At 59.5% G+C, this 12826-nt stretch overlaps 1 protein-coding gene across 2 annotated transcripts; it reads left to right on the top strand.

Annotated features, from left to right (window-relative positions):
• Nucleotides 1-1086: 1086 nt before the first annotated feature.
• Scaf1 (SR-related CTD associated factor 1) lies at nt 1087-11994 on the top strand. Of its 2 annotated transcripts, XM_070000959.1 has the most exons (12): nt 1167-3147; nt 3241-3384; nt 3764-3880; nt 4086-4143; nt 4607-4701; nt 4946-5046; nt 5152-5267; nt 6353-9163; nt 9670-9752; nt 9990-10208; nt 11299-11427; nt 11565-11994. In XM_070000959.1, exons 3-12 carry the CDS (start codon nt 3770-3772, stop codon nt 11754-11756), a joined length of 3915 nt encoding a protein of 1304 aa, XP_069857060.1. In that variant the 5' UTR covers nt 1167-3147; nt 3241-3384; nt 3764-3769; the 3' UTR covers nt 11757-11994. The 2 variants fall into 2 exon arrangements, with proteins under 2 accessions (XP_069857061.1, XP_069857060.1); XM_070000960.1 differs by lacking the exons at nt 1167-3147; nt 3241-3384 and adding an exon at nt 1087-1122.
• The last annotated feature ends 832 nt before the right edge of the window (nt 11995-12826 follow it).

The raw sequence follows: 12826 nt of genomic DNA, 5'->3' as shown, positions 1-12826 counted from the left end.
TGGGCTAGAAGCTAGAGTCTCCGCCCGCCAAGGGACCCAGGCTTCCGGTTCCCGCAGTCCCAGCCAAACGGAAGACAGACTAGGAGGGGAGCTGGGGCCCTGGATGGGGACGGCAGAGTAACGGGGCTGGGAGGGGCCGTGAGATCACTGCATTCTTCATCCATTAGCCAGCTCGCCCAAGTCGGGATGGCCGAGTCACAAGGGCCTAAGGCCAAGGTTTCTGGTGTTTGGAGGAGCAAACTGATGGCCTGGACACATGGCTCCCTAGGAAGCGATCAGAGTGGGAGTTTTGGATTCCTGGGGGGGAGGAGGTCTGTGTGTGTATGTGTGTGTGTTAGGGGTGGTGGTGGTCCCTTATTATGATCAGTAAGGGAGCGAACAAGGGGCCCAGACTGCTGGGTGCCGAAGTTTGGAGAGGCTGAGAACCCAGAAATCTGGACCTGAGGTTACTGGGGAGGGGAAACCTGAATTCTAGTTTTCGCGTAATTAATGTGTTTGAGACCTAAACTGGCCTGAGGATCCGATTCGATTCCCAAGAAAGAAAACTAAGATCCCTGAGTCCAAGGGAGGAGAGAATTGGGAGTCTTTACTCTTCTAGGTGAACGCATTTAGAATTCGGATTTCTCTGTCCCGAACGAGGAGGCTCCAGGGCCCCTACTCCAGAATGTGGGCGGGCAACTTCCAGCCGGGTCCGCTAATACCGAAGAACTACAATTCCCTGGGATCAGTTCGGCCGAGCGCCTACGTCATTTCCGGTCCCACTGCCCTTTCTTCTTCCCCTCCTCCCCTGCGCATGCACGGCACTGTGGGGCTTTACCGCGGGCTACAGCAGCCCCGCCCACTTCACCTCTCACCCCTTTGCTGTCCCCGCGCGACGGAGGCGGCGCGCGGACTACGCATCCCGACGTGCGTCGCGCGTGCCCGGCCCCAGGTGTTCGTTTGACTTCTGGGAAATCGAGTCCGCTTTCCCGCCTGCCGGCCTTCAGGGCACCGTACTTTGTACTTCAAATCCCGGCAAGCTCAGCGGCGTTTCAGCTACGCCCTTCTCCTCCTCTGCTCGCGAGCCCCGCCCCAGTCCGCCCCGCCCCGCGCCGCGGCCGGAGCCGCAGCCCGAGCGGCGGGGTAAGATGGCGGCGGCGGTCTGGGCCGCGGGACTCGGGCCTACCGGGGTGGGCGGGGCGAAGTCGGGTCGCTAGTTGTCCCCAGGTGACCCGCACACGCCAGGGGGCCTGGAGGGCTTAGCGGAGCAGTCTCAGACCCCTCAGCGGTGGCGAAAGCTGGCGTTGAACGGGGGGCCTTCTTAGGGCCCCGGGACGCGTTTGTGGGTACCAGGGGGCGTCTTCGGGCGTCCCGGAGAGACCTGGGGGTGTCCAGAGGGCCTGGATCGAGCCTGGGGCCTGCCCTCCATCATATAGCTGACCTAGGTCGTGTCGTAGGTGTTGTAGATCGTTTTTATGGGGTGACTGGAGGGTAGGGTCTGTTCAGAAGGTTTTGGGGCCATCTTGAGGTTTTGAGCTATGTCCCAGGAGAGAAGGAGGTGTGCATTCTCTGTGGAGTATCTTCAGAGCCACCTAGAGCCCCTGGGGGTATGTCTATTAGGGCTGCGAAGTGTCTCCATGGGGCTGGCCTGAGGCTGCGACCGATCCACCTAGATGTGGTGCCATTTATTGGTCTAGAAGAACTTATCACAGGGCTAATCAGAAACCCCTTTAAAGGGCCACGTTGAAGGAATGAGATGGGTCCACAACGGGAGGGAGGCCAATATCCTGATGCACTGAGAGGCCTACATGGGTCTCACAGGTCTGGAAAGTGTCTGATCTGGGTGACAGGAGGCTGGAAGCAAATCTGAAGGTCCTGGAACCTTTGAGGTGGCTTTGATGTGATTGCAGGAATTGTCTCTATACTTGGAGGACACTCAAATGCCTTTTGAGTCTCTATAAGTACGTAGAGAATAATACGAAAGAGATGGTTGGAAATTCTGCCCAGCTCAGATGTACTTGCCCTTCAGAAAGTAATTCAAATGAAAATTGCTTGGAAACAAATGCTTTGTCCTGGAGCTAGAATTTTTTTCATGTAGGTCTGAGAAGGTGGGTAGGGTCACCTGGACTTTATCTAGTACTGTTCAACCTTGATCCACAGTTAAGAAAAACATTTTTAATTGAAACCCAATACATGCCAATGTGTGGATTTAACAGATATTCAAGTCCCCATGAATTGATATTTCTACTTACGCTTTGTGAAGAATTTTCCATTATGTCTTATTTATTTACAACAGTCATATAGGAAACCTTTAGCTGCTCTCAGATCCTGTAGACAGGGAACCATCCATCTAGAGGGACCTAGCAGTGTCTGTAGAGCCTTATAATGTCTAAAAGCTTCAAGGAGCCAACGGAAGGTCTCCCCACAGGAGTGGGGACGTATCTTGGTATGCTGTTGGAGGTTGGGGACCTCCAAGTCTGTAGCCAGAAGATAATGATTGAGCTTGATTTGTGACAGTCACTGTTCTGGGGAGCAGGTGGTACTTCCCCGGAGGTGTTGGACAGCAGCCTTAGGGACGAGCAGGGTATTGAGTATTGATTGAAGAGGCTGAGATGTGATTGATCGTCTGGGTGGAGCAGGTTTACCGGAGTTAGGCAAAAGCCTCCCAATGTGGAGAGGTTGGGGTTAAAGTGTGTGAGTGTAGAAGCTTAGGCCCAGCTTGATATTCTATGCCACGACAGAAATGAGCTCTGAAGCCTTTTCTTAGCAGGTGTACAAGCAAGGAATTGGGGAGACAGATGGAATACAAACCAGGACACACAGAACTAATAAGCTAGCACTGTTAACATGTATTGAACACCTAGGCTATGCTAAGTATGTGGCTTTGAATTTTCTCGGCTAATCTCTGAGAATAAATGCTGCCCTTGCCATTTTCAAATAAGCACACTGGGTAGTGTGGAGTTAGGGAGTATGGACTTTCTAAGAATTTGGAGATTGGATATTGTTTTCAGAGTAGCAGATTTAATAGCAGTGGAACATTCCAGCTGTACTGTTTGTATTTTCTGAAGCCCTAATCAAGATGTTCGCCAGCCTGAAGATTCCTGATTGGGCACTGAAATCCAAGAATTTCCGAGGCTTTGACCATGCTTACACAGCACAGGCATTTGGGTGATTGGCAAGTGCCCCGTTGGGTTGGTGGCGACTGTATGCCTTTCTGAAGTTTAGCCTTTTCCTTTTAAAAGTGGCCTACTGGACTTGCAGGTTTCTCTGTCATGATTCCATCTTGTGCATGTAAATAACAATTCCTCGGTCCTTCACCATTGAGGACGATGGATGCTCTATGAAGCTGTGTGGTAGCTGACATTCTGTGCCATCAGCACACTGGCACCTACCTCTTTGGGAAAGGTGGGTTTATCAGACTGTGGAACATACTCTTTTGAACTCTTTGAAATCACAACACCAACTAGCCCCAGTGTTGGGTCTCTGTCCCTTCAGAAGAGGGAACAAAGTGTGGAAATTTGGGTAGGTTTGTGAGGAGTGAAGTGGGAGGAGCTAGGGAACCAGATGTTGAAAAGGACCAAAGGAGGAGGCAGTAAAGGAGAGGACCACTCTAGACCCTGCCTGTATGCCCTGGTCCAAAGACTGGGTGGATGGGGGTGAAGTGGACAAGAGGCAGGATGCTGTTTTGAGGTAGTGGTGGAGGCCCCAAGGTCTTCAGGTCCATCCTCTACTTCCATCCCTCTCCCTTGGCCTCCACTCCAAACTGTCCCTTCTTGTCCACCAGGTGACCATGGAGGAAGAAGATGAGTCTCGAGGGAAGACAGAGGAGTCAGGCGAGGATCGTGGTGGTGATGGCCCGCCTGACAGAGACCCTACACTTTCTCCTTCTGCCTTTATCCTGGTGAGGCTCCTGGGAACCAGAGGCTGGGAAATGCTGGGAGTGTGGTTCCTGGACCAGAGGAAGGATGTCGGGGTGTGCATCTTGGCTCAGGACTTGGATCTGGCCGTCAGGGTGTCTGGAATATTTGTTTCCCAAGAAGCACAGATGTCAGCCGGAAGCCTTCTACACGTAGTCCTTTCCCTCACTATCACCTTCTTTTCCCTAGCGAGCCATTCAGCAGGCTGTGCGAAGCTCCCTCCAGGGGGATCTGCCAAGTGATAAAGGTATGGTGCATGCTGGTTCTGTTCAGCCCCCACCATTCTCTGTTCTTTCATGAGATTGTCCCAGGCCTCTGAAGTGCCTCCTTTGTCTTGTCTCCCAAGCCTGTGGTGTTCCCCACACTGGCTGCCTTTGAGAGACCCACAGGTCTAGATCAGAGAAGGCCTAGTGACATGCCAGAAGTAGTCTGGGCACTGGTATAGTTCATGGTGGGTGCAGGGGCACCTGGGGTAGGCAGGAAGGGCCTGTCCTAGAACCCAAGACCCAATAGGACTTGGAGGCCAAGTGCAGGTGTGTGGATTTTCTCCTGAGGGCAGATAGGCCAGATGGATGAGAACCCAGAAGAGGGTGCTGGGAAACCCAGGAGACTGAGCTGCAAGAGTAGGGTTTCCTTAGCAGGCCTGGCCTCCTCTCCTTCCATCCCCAAGGCCTCTGGCTCCATTCCCTCATGCAGATCTCTTTCCCTAGATGGCTCACGGTGTCACGGCCTTCCGTGGAGGCGCTGCCGGAGTCCACGGTCAGAATCCCGGCCCCAGGAGTCAGGGGGCACGGACACGGCCACTGTGAGTGAGAGGGGATGGTACCTGTATTCCTGGGTCTGGAGGTCTGGGGTGCTTAGCAGGGGCAGGATTGAGGCGTAGCCTGGCCTCAGCACCAGATCTTGGGCAATTGGTGGTTGTCAGGACCGGGGGAATCACTGGGTCACCAAGTTTTCTTGTGCTTCTCATGTCTGGGAACCCCAGAGGTTAGGAACTGGGGAAAATTTGTGAGTCATCCCACCATGAAGCCCCTCCTGCCCCATTCCAGGTGTTGGACATGGCCACAGACAGTTTCCTTGCGGGACTGGTGAGCATCCTGGACCCCCCAGATACCTGGGTTCCCAGCCGCCTGGACCTGCGGCCTGGCGAGTGAGTACCTGGAGAGCTGGTGTGGGAGCTGCCCCCCCCCCCTTTTCCCTCCACCACTCCCTTCACACCCCGTCTCCCCAGCTCATCCACTACTTTGCCTTGCAGAAGCGAAGATATGCTGGAGCTGGTGGCTGAGGTCCGAATTGGGGACAGAGACCCCATCCCTCTCCCTGTGCCCAGCCTGCTGCCCCGTCTCAGGGCCTGGAGGACAGGCAAAACGGGTATGTGGGGGTTGAGGTGGAGCTGGGCAGGTTGTGCAGGCTTTGTTACCACTTCCATTAGTCGTGGTAGTGACCATTATGTCCTTCAGACAGAAATCTTCACATGGGCTGGGAATGTGGCTTAGTGGTAGAGTGCTTGCCTAGCTTGCATGAAGTCCTGGGTTCGATTCCTCAGTACCACATACACAGAAAAAGCCAGAAGTGCTCAAGTGGTAGAGGGCTAGCCTTGAGCAAAAGAACAGTGCCCAGATCCTGAGTTCAAGCCCCAAGACTGGCCAAAAAAAAATCTTCACATGTTAGATTGCAGTAAAAGTCATATGTGCATACAATTTGGATAGCAGAGGCAGAGGCTCAAGGTTTGAGACTAGCACGGGCTACCTAACCAGATGCTATCTGAAATGAAAGACATCGAGGCCTGTGCAGGTGCAGGTGTAGCTGAATTAAAGGCCATGCAGGATGGAGCAGTGGTGTCCAGGGCCCCATGTGCTGGGAGTTCCTCATGGTGTCTTCATCCTCCCGAGGGGCTACAGTCTGAAAGTGACATGTCACTGGTTTGAGGGTACCTCGCAAGCCTTGAGCCATGGTTCATCGTGGAGAGAGAATCTGTTTCCAGAATTCACAGGGTGGCAGTCAGCCTCGCTTCTTCCTGCAAGGAGCAGCTGGTGGGGAGGGCAAGGCTCTGGGTCTGGAGGTGGTGTTTGGCCTGAACCCTAGCCCATTCTGCTGGGGGGACCCTGCCTTTGGGCTGAGCAATTCCTAGACTTGAGGGCCAGCATGTGGTGCATGAGGTCAGCCAAGCACTCCATTTGGTGGCCTGAGAGTGCCGACTGTTCCTATTTGGTTGCTTGACTTTGAGGAAGATTGTCTAGCTGTGTACCTCAGTTTCTTCTTGTGCCCATGGGTTGCAGCTCCTACAATGGAGCTAGAGCATCCTCGAAGTGGCTCAGCTAAAGCTCCTGGGCAGTGCCTGGTTCCACAGCACTGCGGGGACCGGTGCAGCTGGGGCCGTGATGGGTGCCGCTCTGCTCATGGCCAGGGAGGAGTGAGTGCGCTCCTGACCCAGCTGTCTGTCTGTCTGTTTGCAGTTTCTCCACAGTCCCACTCTTCTCCACCCGCCTGTGCCCACCACCTCCTAACCTTGGGCACTGGGGATGGGGGCCCCGCCCCCCCGCCTGCCCCCTCCTCTGCCTCCTCCTCTCCTTCTCCTTCCCCTTCCTCATCTTCCCCCTCTCCTCCTCCTCCCCCTCCTCCCCCTGCGCCCCCAGCCCCGCCTGCCCCCCGATTTGACATCTATGACCCTTTCCACCCCACCGATGAGGCCTACTCCCCACCGCCGGCTCCTGAGCAAAAGTATGACCCCTTTGAGCCTACCGGCTCCAACCCCAGTTCGTCCGCGGGGACCCCTTCACCGGAGGAAGAGGAGGAGGAAGAGGAGGAGGAGGAGGAAGAGGAGGAGGAGGAGGAAGAGGAAGGTTTGTCGCAGAGCATCAGCCGCATCTCAGAGACCCTGGCTGGCATCTACGATGACAACAGTCTGAGCCAGGACTTCCCAGGTGACGAGAGCCCCCGCCCCGACCCCCCGCCTCCGGCCGCGGGGCCCGGGACTCCGCCCCAGGCGGACTCCACCCGCGCGGAGGGAGCCACGCGGAGGCGCGTCTTCGTGGTGGGCGCCGAGGCCGAGGCGTGCCGGGAAGGCAAGGTCTCCGTGGAGGTGGTGACGGCCGGCGCCGCGCTGCCTCCGGCCCTGCTGCCCCCCGCGGACTCGGAGATCGAGGAGGGGGAGATCGTGCAGCCCGAGGAGGAGCCCAGGCTGGCGCTGCCCCTGTTCCGCGGCGGGCGGCCGGCCCGGCCTCCTCCGGCTCCCGCGGCCACGGCCGCGCCCGCCCCGCCGCCGCCTCCGCCTGCTGCCGCTGCCGCTGCTGCTGCTGCCGCCGCCCGAGCCCCGGAGGGCGACGACTTCCTGTCCCTGCACGCTGAGTCGGACGGCGAGGGCGCCCTGCAGGTGGATTTGGGGGAGCCGGCGCCCGCGCCCCCTGCCGCCGACGCCCGCTGGGGCGGCCTGGACCTACGCCGCAAGATCCTGACCCAGCGGCGGGAGCGCTACCGCCAGCGCTCACCGTCCCCGGCCGCCGCCCCTGCGCCCGCGCCCGGCGCCGGCCCGCCCGCCCGCAAGAAGTCCCGGCGTGAGCGCAAGCGCAGCAGCGAGGCCAAGGAGGCCGCCCCGGGCCCCGGCGCCCCGCCGGCCCCGCCGGCCCCCGCCTCGCCCTGGGACAGCAAGAAGCGCCGCTCCCGTGACCGCAAGCCCAGCTCTCACGCCGCCGCCTCCGCCCGCCGCCGCTCCCGCTCCCGTTCCCGCTCCCGCTCCGCCCGCCGCCGCTCGCGCAGCTCCGATCGCCGGCGCGGGGGCCGTCGCTCTCGGTCCCGGGAGAAGCGGCGCCGGCGGCGGCGCTCAGCGTCCCCGCCGCCGGCCACCTCGTCGTCATCATCCTCGCGCCGGGAGCGGCACCGGGGCAAGCACCGTGATGGCGGCGGCAAGAAGAAGAAGAAGCGCTCGCGCTCCCGGGGCGAGAAGCGGGCGGCCGACGGGGGCGAGAAAGCGGCGGGAGGCGGCGGGCCGGCGGCGAGCTCGGCCGAGCGCGAGGGCCGCCGCCGCGGGGCCGTGCCGCCCTCCATCCAGGACCTCACGGACCACGACCTCTTCGCCATCAAGCGGACCATCACGGTGGGCCGGCCGGACAAGCCATCACCGCGCGGGCCCTCGCCGGGCCCCGCCGCGTCGCCGCGGCGCGAGGTGCTCTACGACTCGGAGGGCCTGAGCGCCGACGAGCGGGGCAAGGGCGGCGACAAGGAGCGGCGCCGCGCCGGGCCCGCCGCCGCCGCGTCCTCGTCCTCCTCCTCGCGGGACAAGGGCTCGCGCCGCAAGGGCCCGGACGCGGCCGAGCGCGAGCGGGAGCGCGACCGCGACCGGCCGTCCAAGAAGGCGCGGCCCAAGGAGGCGGCGGCACCGCCCGCCGGGCCCCCGAAGTCAGCGGCCAGCAGCGGTTCGGGCTCATCTTCGTCCTCGTCGTCCTGCTCGTCGCGGAAGGTGAAGCTGCAGTCCAAGGTGGCCGTGCTGATCCGCGAGGGCGTCAGCAGCACCACCCCGGCCAAAGACACCGCCGGCCCCGGCTCCATCGCCGTCAAGTTCAGCCGCGACCGCGAGAGCCGCTCGCCCTTCCTCAAGGCCGACGAGCGGGCGCCCGCCGACGCCGCCAAGGCCGCCGCGGGCAGCGCCAAGCCCAAAAAGACCAAGGCCAAGGCCAAGGCCGGGGCCAAGAAAGCCAAGGGGACCAAGGCGAAGACCAAGCCGTCCAAGACGCGGAAGAAGGCCCGCAGTGGCGGCAGCGGCACGGCCGGCGGCCCCGGAGCCCTGAAGAAGTCCAAGGCGGACAGCTGCAGCCAGCCCGCGGGCCCTAAGGGCGCGGAGGAGACGTCCTGGTCCGGGGAGGAGCGCGCGGCCAAGGCCCCCAGCACCCCGCCGCCCAAGGCCGCGCCCCCGCCGCCCGCGCTGACCCCGGACTCCCAGACTGTGGACAGCAGCTGTAAGACCCCCGAGGTCTCCTTCCTGCCCGAGGAAGCTGCGGAGGAGGCTGGGGGCCGGGGTGTGGAGGAGGAGGAGGAGGAAGAAGAAGAGGAGGAAGAGGAGGAGGAAGAGGAGCAGCAGCCCGCCACCACCACAGCCACCAGCACAGCCGCGGCTGCCCCCAGTACTGCCCCCAGCGCGGGGTCCACAGCCGGAGACTCGGGGGCGGAGGACGGGCCTGCCGCCCGCGTCTCCCAGCTGCCCACGCTGCCCCCACCCATGCCCTGGAACCTGCCGGCTGGTGTGGACTGCACGACCAGCGGTGTCCTGGCCTGTGAGTGTGAGGATGGGAGGCAATGGGGATGCCCTGAAAAAGTGGGTACCTCATGATGTGAACTGGAGAGCTACTGGGGGGGAGGGAGGTACCAGAGCTTTCCAGAAGGCCAAGTTAGGCTTTTGGGAAAGAGTGATTAGATAGGACTGGCCAGAAGCCCAGGACCATGAGGCCCACTGAGCTAGGCCAGGGCAGAAGAGATGACTTTTGCAACTTGTCCCTTCGGGATGGCAGAGGTGTGGGAGAGGCTAGGACTGGCCACAGGTTGGCTCAGGCTATCACTCTTGTCACCTTGTCACTGTGACCCTTATCCCGGGAGTCCTAGAGACATGGAGGGTCCATGGCGATTGGCTCAGTGGCCGAGGTCCATTGTCCATACGTGAAGTCTTCTGGTCTGGCCTGGGACCAAGGGTGAGGGACAGGCAGAAGCAGGTGGCTGGGTGAGGGGGCATCTCTTCTGGTACCCTTTTTCCCGCCCCATGTTCACACCTTCCTGCCCCCTGCAGTGACTGCACTTCTCTTCAAGATGGAAGAAGCCAACCTGGCGAGTCGAGCAAAGGCCCAGGAGCTGATCCAGGCCACCAACCAGGTGGGCTCCCTTGGGGAAGAGTCCCCGCAGCCCTTTCTTTTGTCCATTGCCTGGGGTTAGGAGAAAACTACAACTCCCAGCAGGCTTCCGGGCAAGGTATTGGCCACAAGAGGAACCCAACACCCCTCAGACTGTTGGGAAGTCACGGTGGAAAGGTGGAAACTACAGGGGACTGGCACAAGTCCCATCTACCCTATCCCCACCACCTTTTGTTTATCTCCCCACTTCTCCTCACAGATCCTCAGCCACCGGAAGCCCCCCTCTAGTCTAGGGGTGACCCCAGCTCCTGTACCCACCTCTCTGGGTCTGCCCCCTGGCCCCTCCAGCTACTTGCTTCCTGGCAGCCTCCCCCTGGGGGGCTGCGGCTCCACCCCTCCCACTCCCACTGGGCTGGCAGCTGCGTCTGACAAGAGGGAAGGCAGCAGCAGCTCGGAGGGACGTGGGGACACAGACAAGGTGAGCTAGCCTCGGGGATTGTGGGTTGTCACTAATGGGCAGTAGGAAGAGATGAACTTTGGAAATGGAAGACTAGGAAAGGGTTCTGGGCAGACTTAAAAGGAAAGTACATATTTATCTAGTATGTGTGTGAATGTGCGTATGTTCAGAGATCTACACCTGCACACTCGTTACTGACAACCCTCCCTGCTAGCCTGAGTTCCTGGCTGCTGTCCCTGGTGCTCTGCTTCTAGCCATAGCACCGCCTCTCAGTGACCCTTGGCCGTCCACCTAGGCTGCTCTTAACTGTAGTCTTAACTGTTGCAGTCAGAGTAAATACTGGAGTTGCTGGCCATGGTGGTGCCTGCTTATAATTCCAGCTACTCAGCAAGCGGAGGCAGGAGGGCTTCAAGTTTGAGACCGCCCTAGGCAAAGTTATTACAAGGGTATCTCAAGTGGTAGAGCTCCTTTCTAGCATGTGAGGCCCTGAGTTTTATCCCTGGTACCAAACCAAAAGCTAAATGAAGCTGAATACAGTGGCTCACTCCTGTAATCCTAGCTACTCAGGAGAATCACAGTTTAAGGCCAGCCCAGGCACAAAAAGTTGGGGAGACCCTGTCTCAACTGAGCAGCTGGGCAGTGTCCTGTACCTACCTCAACTCAGCTGGGCACAGTGTCCTGTACCTGCCATCCCAGGTATAGTTGAAATAAAAACAGGAAGCTAAAGGTGTAGGCCAGCTTGGGCGTAAATATGACCCTATTTGAACAATAACGGGTTGAGGGTATAGCTCAGTGGTGAAGCATCTGCGCGTAGCTTGTGTTGACTGCCTGGGTTCCTCGCCCAGTTGCACAGCAAAACAGTACCAGTCATAATGGCTTGGCTGTTGCCATCTGCCACCACATTGAGGGTGGGGGACATGTGTCCTGGTCTTGGCTGAGCCAGGGCAAGTACGGCAATGAGAGCACAGGGCAGACCTTAAGCAGGATGACTAATGCTTCCTGGAGCAGCTGGAGGGCCAGGGAGGCTAAGGTGGTAAGTGGAGGCAGAGGACCGTGGAGGCCTTCATCGGGAGCTGCTGTGCCTTTCTCCCACCCGGTCCCCACTCGCCAGTATCTGAAGAAGCTGCACACCCAGGAGCGTGCGGTGGAGGAGGTGAAGCTGGCCATCAAGCCGTACTACCAGAAGAAAGACATCACCAAGGAGGAATACAAGGACATTCTGCGGAAGGCAGTGCACAAGGTGAGCGCCATGGCCAAGGGGCTCGTGAACCTGGAGGGGGAGGGGTTTGGGGGGACAGGCCACCTGGGCCTGTCATCAGAGTGGCATTAAGGGAGGGGGCCCTGGCTGCAACTCTAGCTGCTTCCCCTCCCCCCCAGATCTGCCACAGCAAAAGTGGGGAGATCAATCCGGTGAAGGTGAGCAACCTGGTGCGGGCCTACGTCCAGCGTTACCGCTACTTCCGCAAACACGGGCGCAAGCCGGGGGATCCCCCAGGACCCCCCCGGCCATCCAAGGAGCCAGGACCCCCTGACAAGGGTGGCCCAGGCCTGCCCCTGCCCCCTCTGTGAGCCCCCATCCGTCCCTCCTGCCCCTTGCCTCTTTGAGATTCTGGACATATTTATGGCTCCACCTCCCCACTCCCCTCCCCCGTCAGTGGGATGACTGGGGGAGGGTTGCTGCAGGGAAGAGGAGAGCCCCCTGCCCCGCCCAGCCCCCTACCCACCTCCTCCGTGCCCACGCCGGCCCCATTGCCCCTTCCTTGTTCGTGCCCAGTTCCCAGTTTCATTAAAGATTTCATGAAATGTAGCCCCAGCCCCATAATGCTAGCCTGTTCTTTTCAGAGACAAATTTGGGGGGTGAAGGGCAGGACCCAGAAGGTCCTGCCTGTCAGGCCAGGGAGCAGCGCGCAGGCTGCGGGGCAGGTGCAGTGCCCTCGGCCCATTTCCTCATACACAGTGGCAGAATCACAGACACAGGTGGTAAAGTGCAGCAGTTGGCTGTGGATAAAGTGGGTGACTGGGATCCCAGCCCCCCACCTCCTCCCGGCCCCCAGTGCCAGAATTGCCCCACCTGCAGGAGCCCTTTGAGCTGATTGCTTTTCAGCAGTTCTGTAGGCTGCTGGTGGTCTAACCTAATCTGCTCAGGGGGAAGGGAGCAGGGAGCAGGGCCCAGGGCCAATCAGGCAGCATGGCTTCCATCAGTGGCCCCTTACCCTGAGCCGCAGCCCATCAAGGAGGGGTAGCAGGCCCAGAACCCCTGCCCAGAAAAGAACCTGAGGTTGGAGTTGGGCACCAGTGGCTCACACCTGTAATTCTACTTAGGAGGCTTAGAGCTGAGGATCAGGGTTCAAAGCCAGCCAGGGCAGGAAAGTCTGTGAGATTCTTATCTCCAATAAACCACCAGGAAACCAGAAGTGGCACTGTGGTTCAAGTGGTAGAGCACTTGCCTTGAGCTGAAGAGCTAAGGGACAGTGTGCCCAGGCCCAGGGTTCAACCCCACGACTTGGGGGGAGGGAGAGAACCTGAGGCTGAGGCCAGAAAGGGGCCCAGGGTAACTGGATCTAAGCAAACCCTTTCTAGGCAAAGCGGAGCTCCCTCCTAGTGCAACCCTGGAATCCTCACCTTGCACCAGGTCTCTG

This window comes from Dipodomys merriami, unplaced genomic scaffold (assembly GCF_024711535.1).
Source record: "Dipodomys merriami isolate MVZ:Mamm:240054 unplaced genomic scaffold, mDipMer1.0.p SCAF_57, whole genome shotgun sequence".
Classification (NCBI taxonomy): Eukaryota; Metazoa; Chordata; class Mammalia; order Rodentia; family Heteromyidae; genus Dipodomys; species Dipodomys merriami.
Note: the sequence above shows the minus strand (reverse complement) of the source record. Positions and strands in the feature narration are given on the sequence as shown.

Excerpts from the sequence above, each read along its gene's own strand:
- Scaf1 (XM_070000960.1), top strand. The coding sequence starts at position 3,770 with ATGGAGGAAGAAGATGAGTCTCGAGGGAAGACAGAGGAGTCAGGCGAG. Across the intron at positions 3,881-4,085 it reads CTCCTTCTGCCTTTATCCTG|CGAGCCATTCAGCAGGCTGT; the intron begins GTGAGGCTCCTG and ends TCTTTTCCCTAG. Across the intron at positions 4,144-4,606 it reads GGATCTGCCAAGTGATAAAG|ATGGCTCACGGTGTCACGGC; the intron begins GTATGGTGCATG and ends CTCTTTCCCTAG.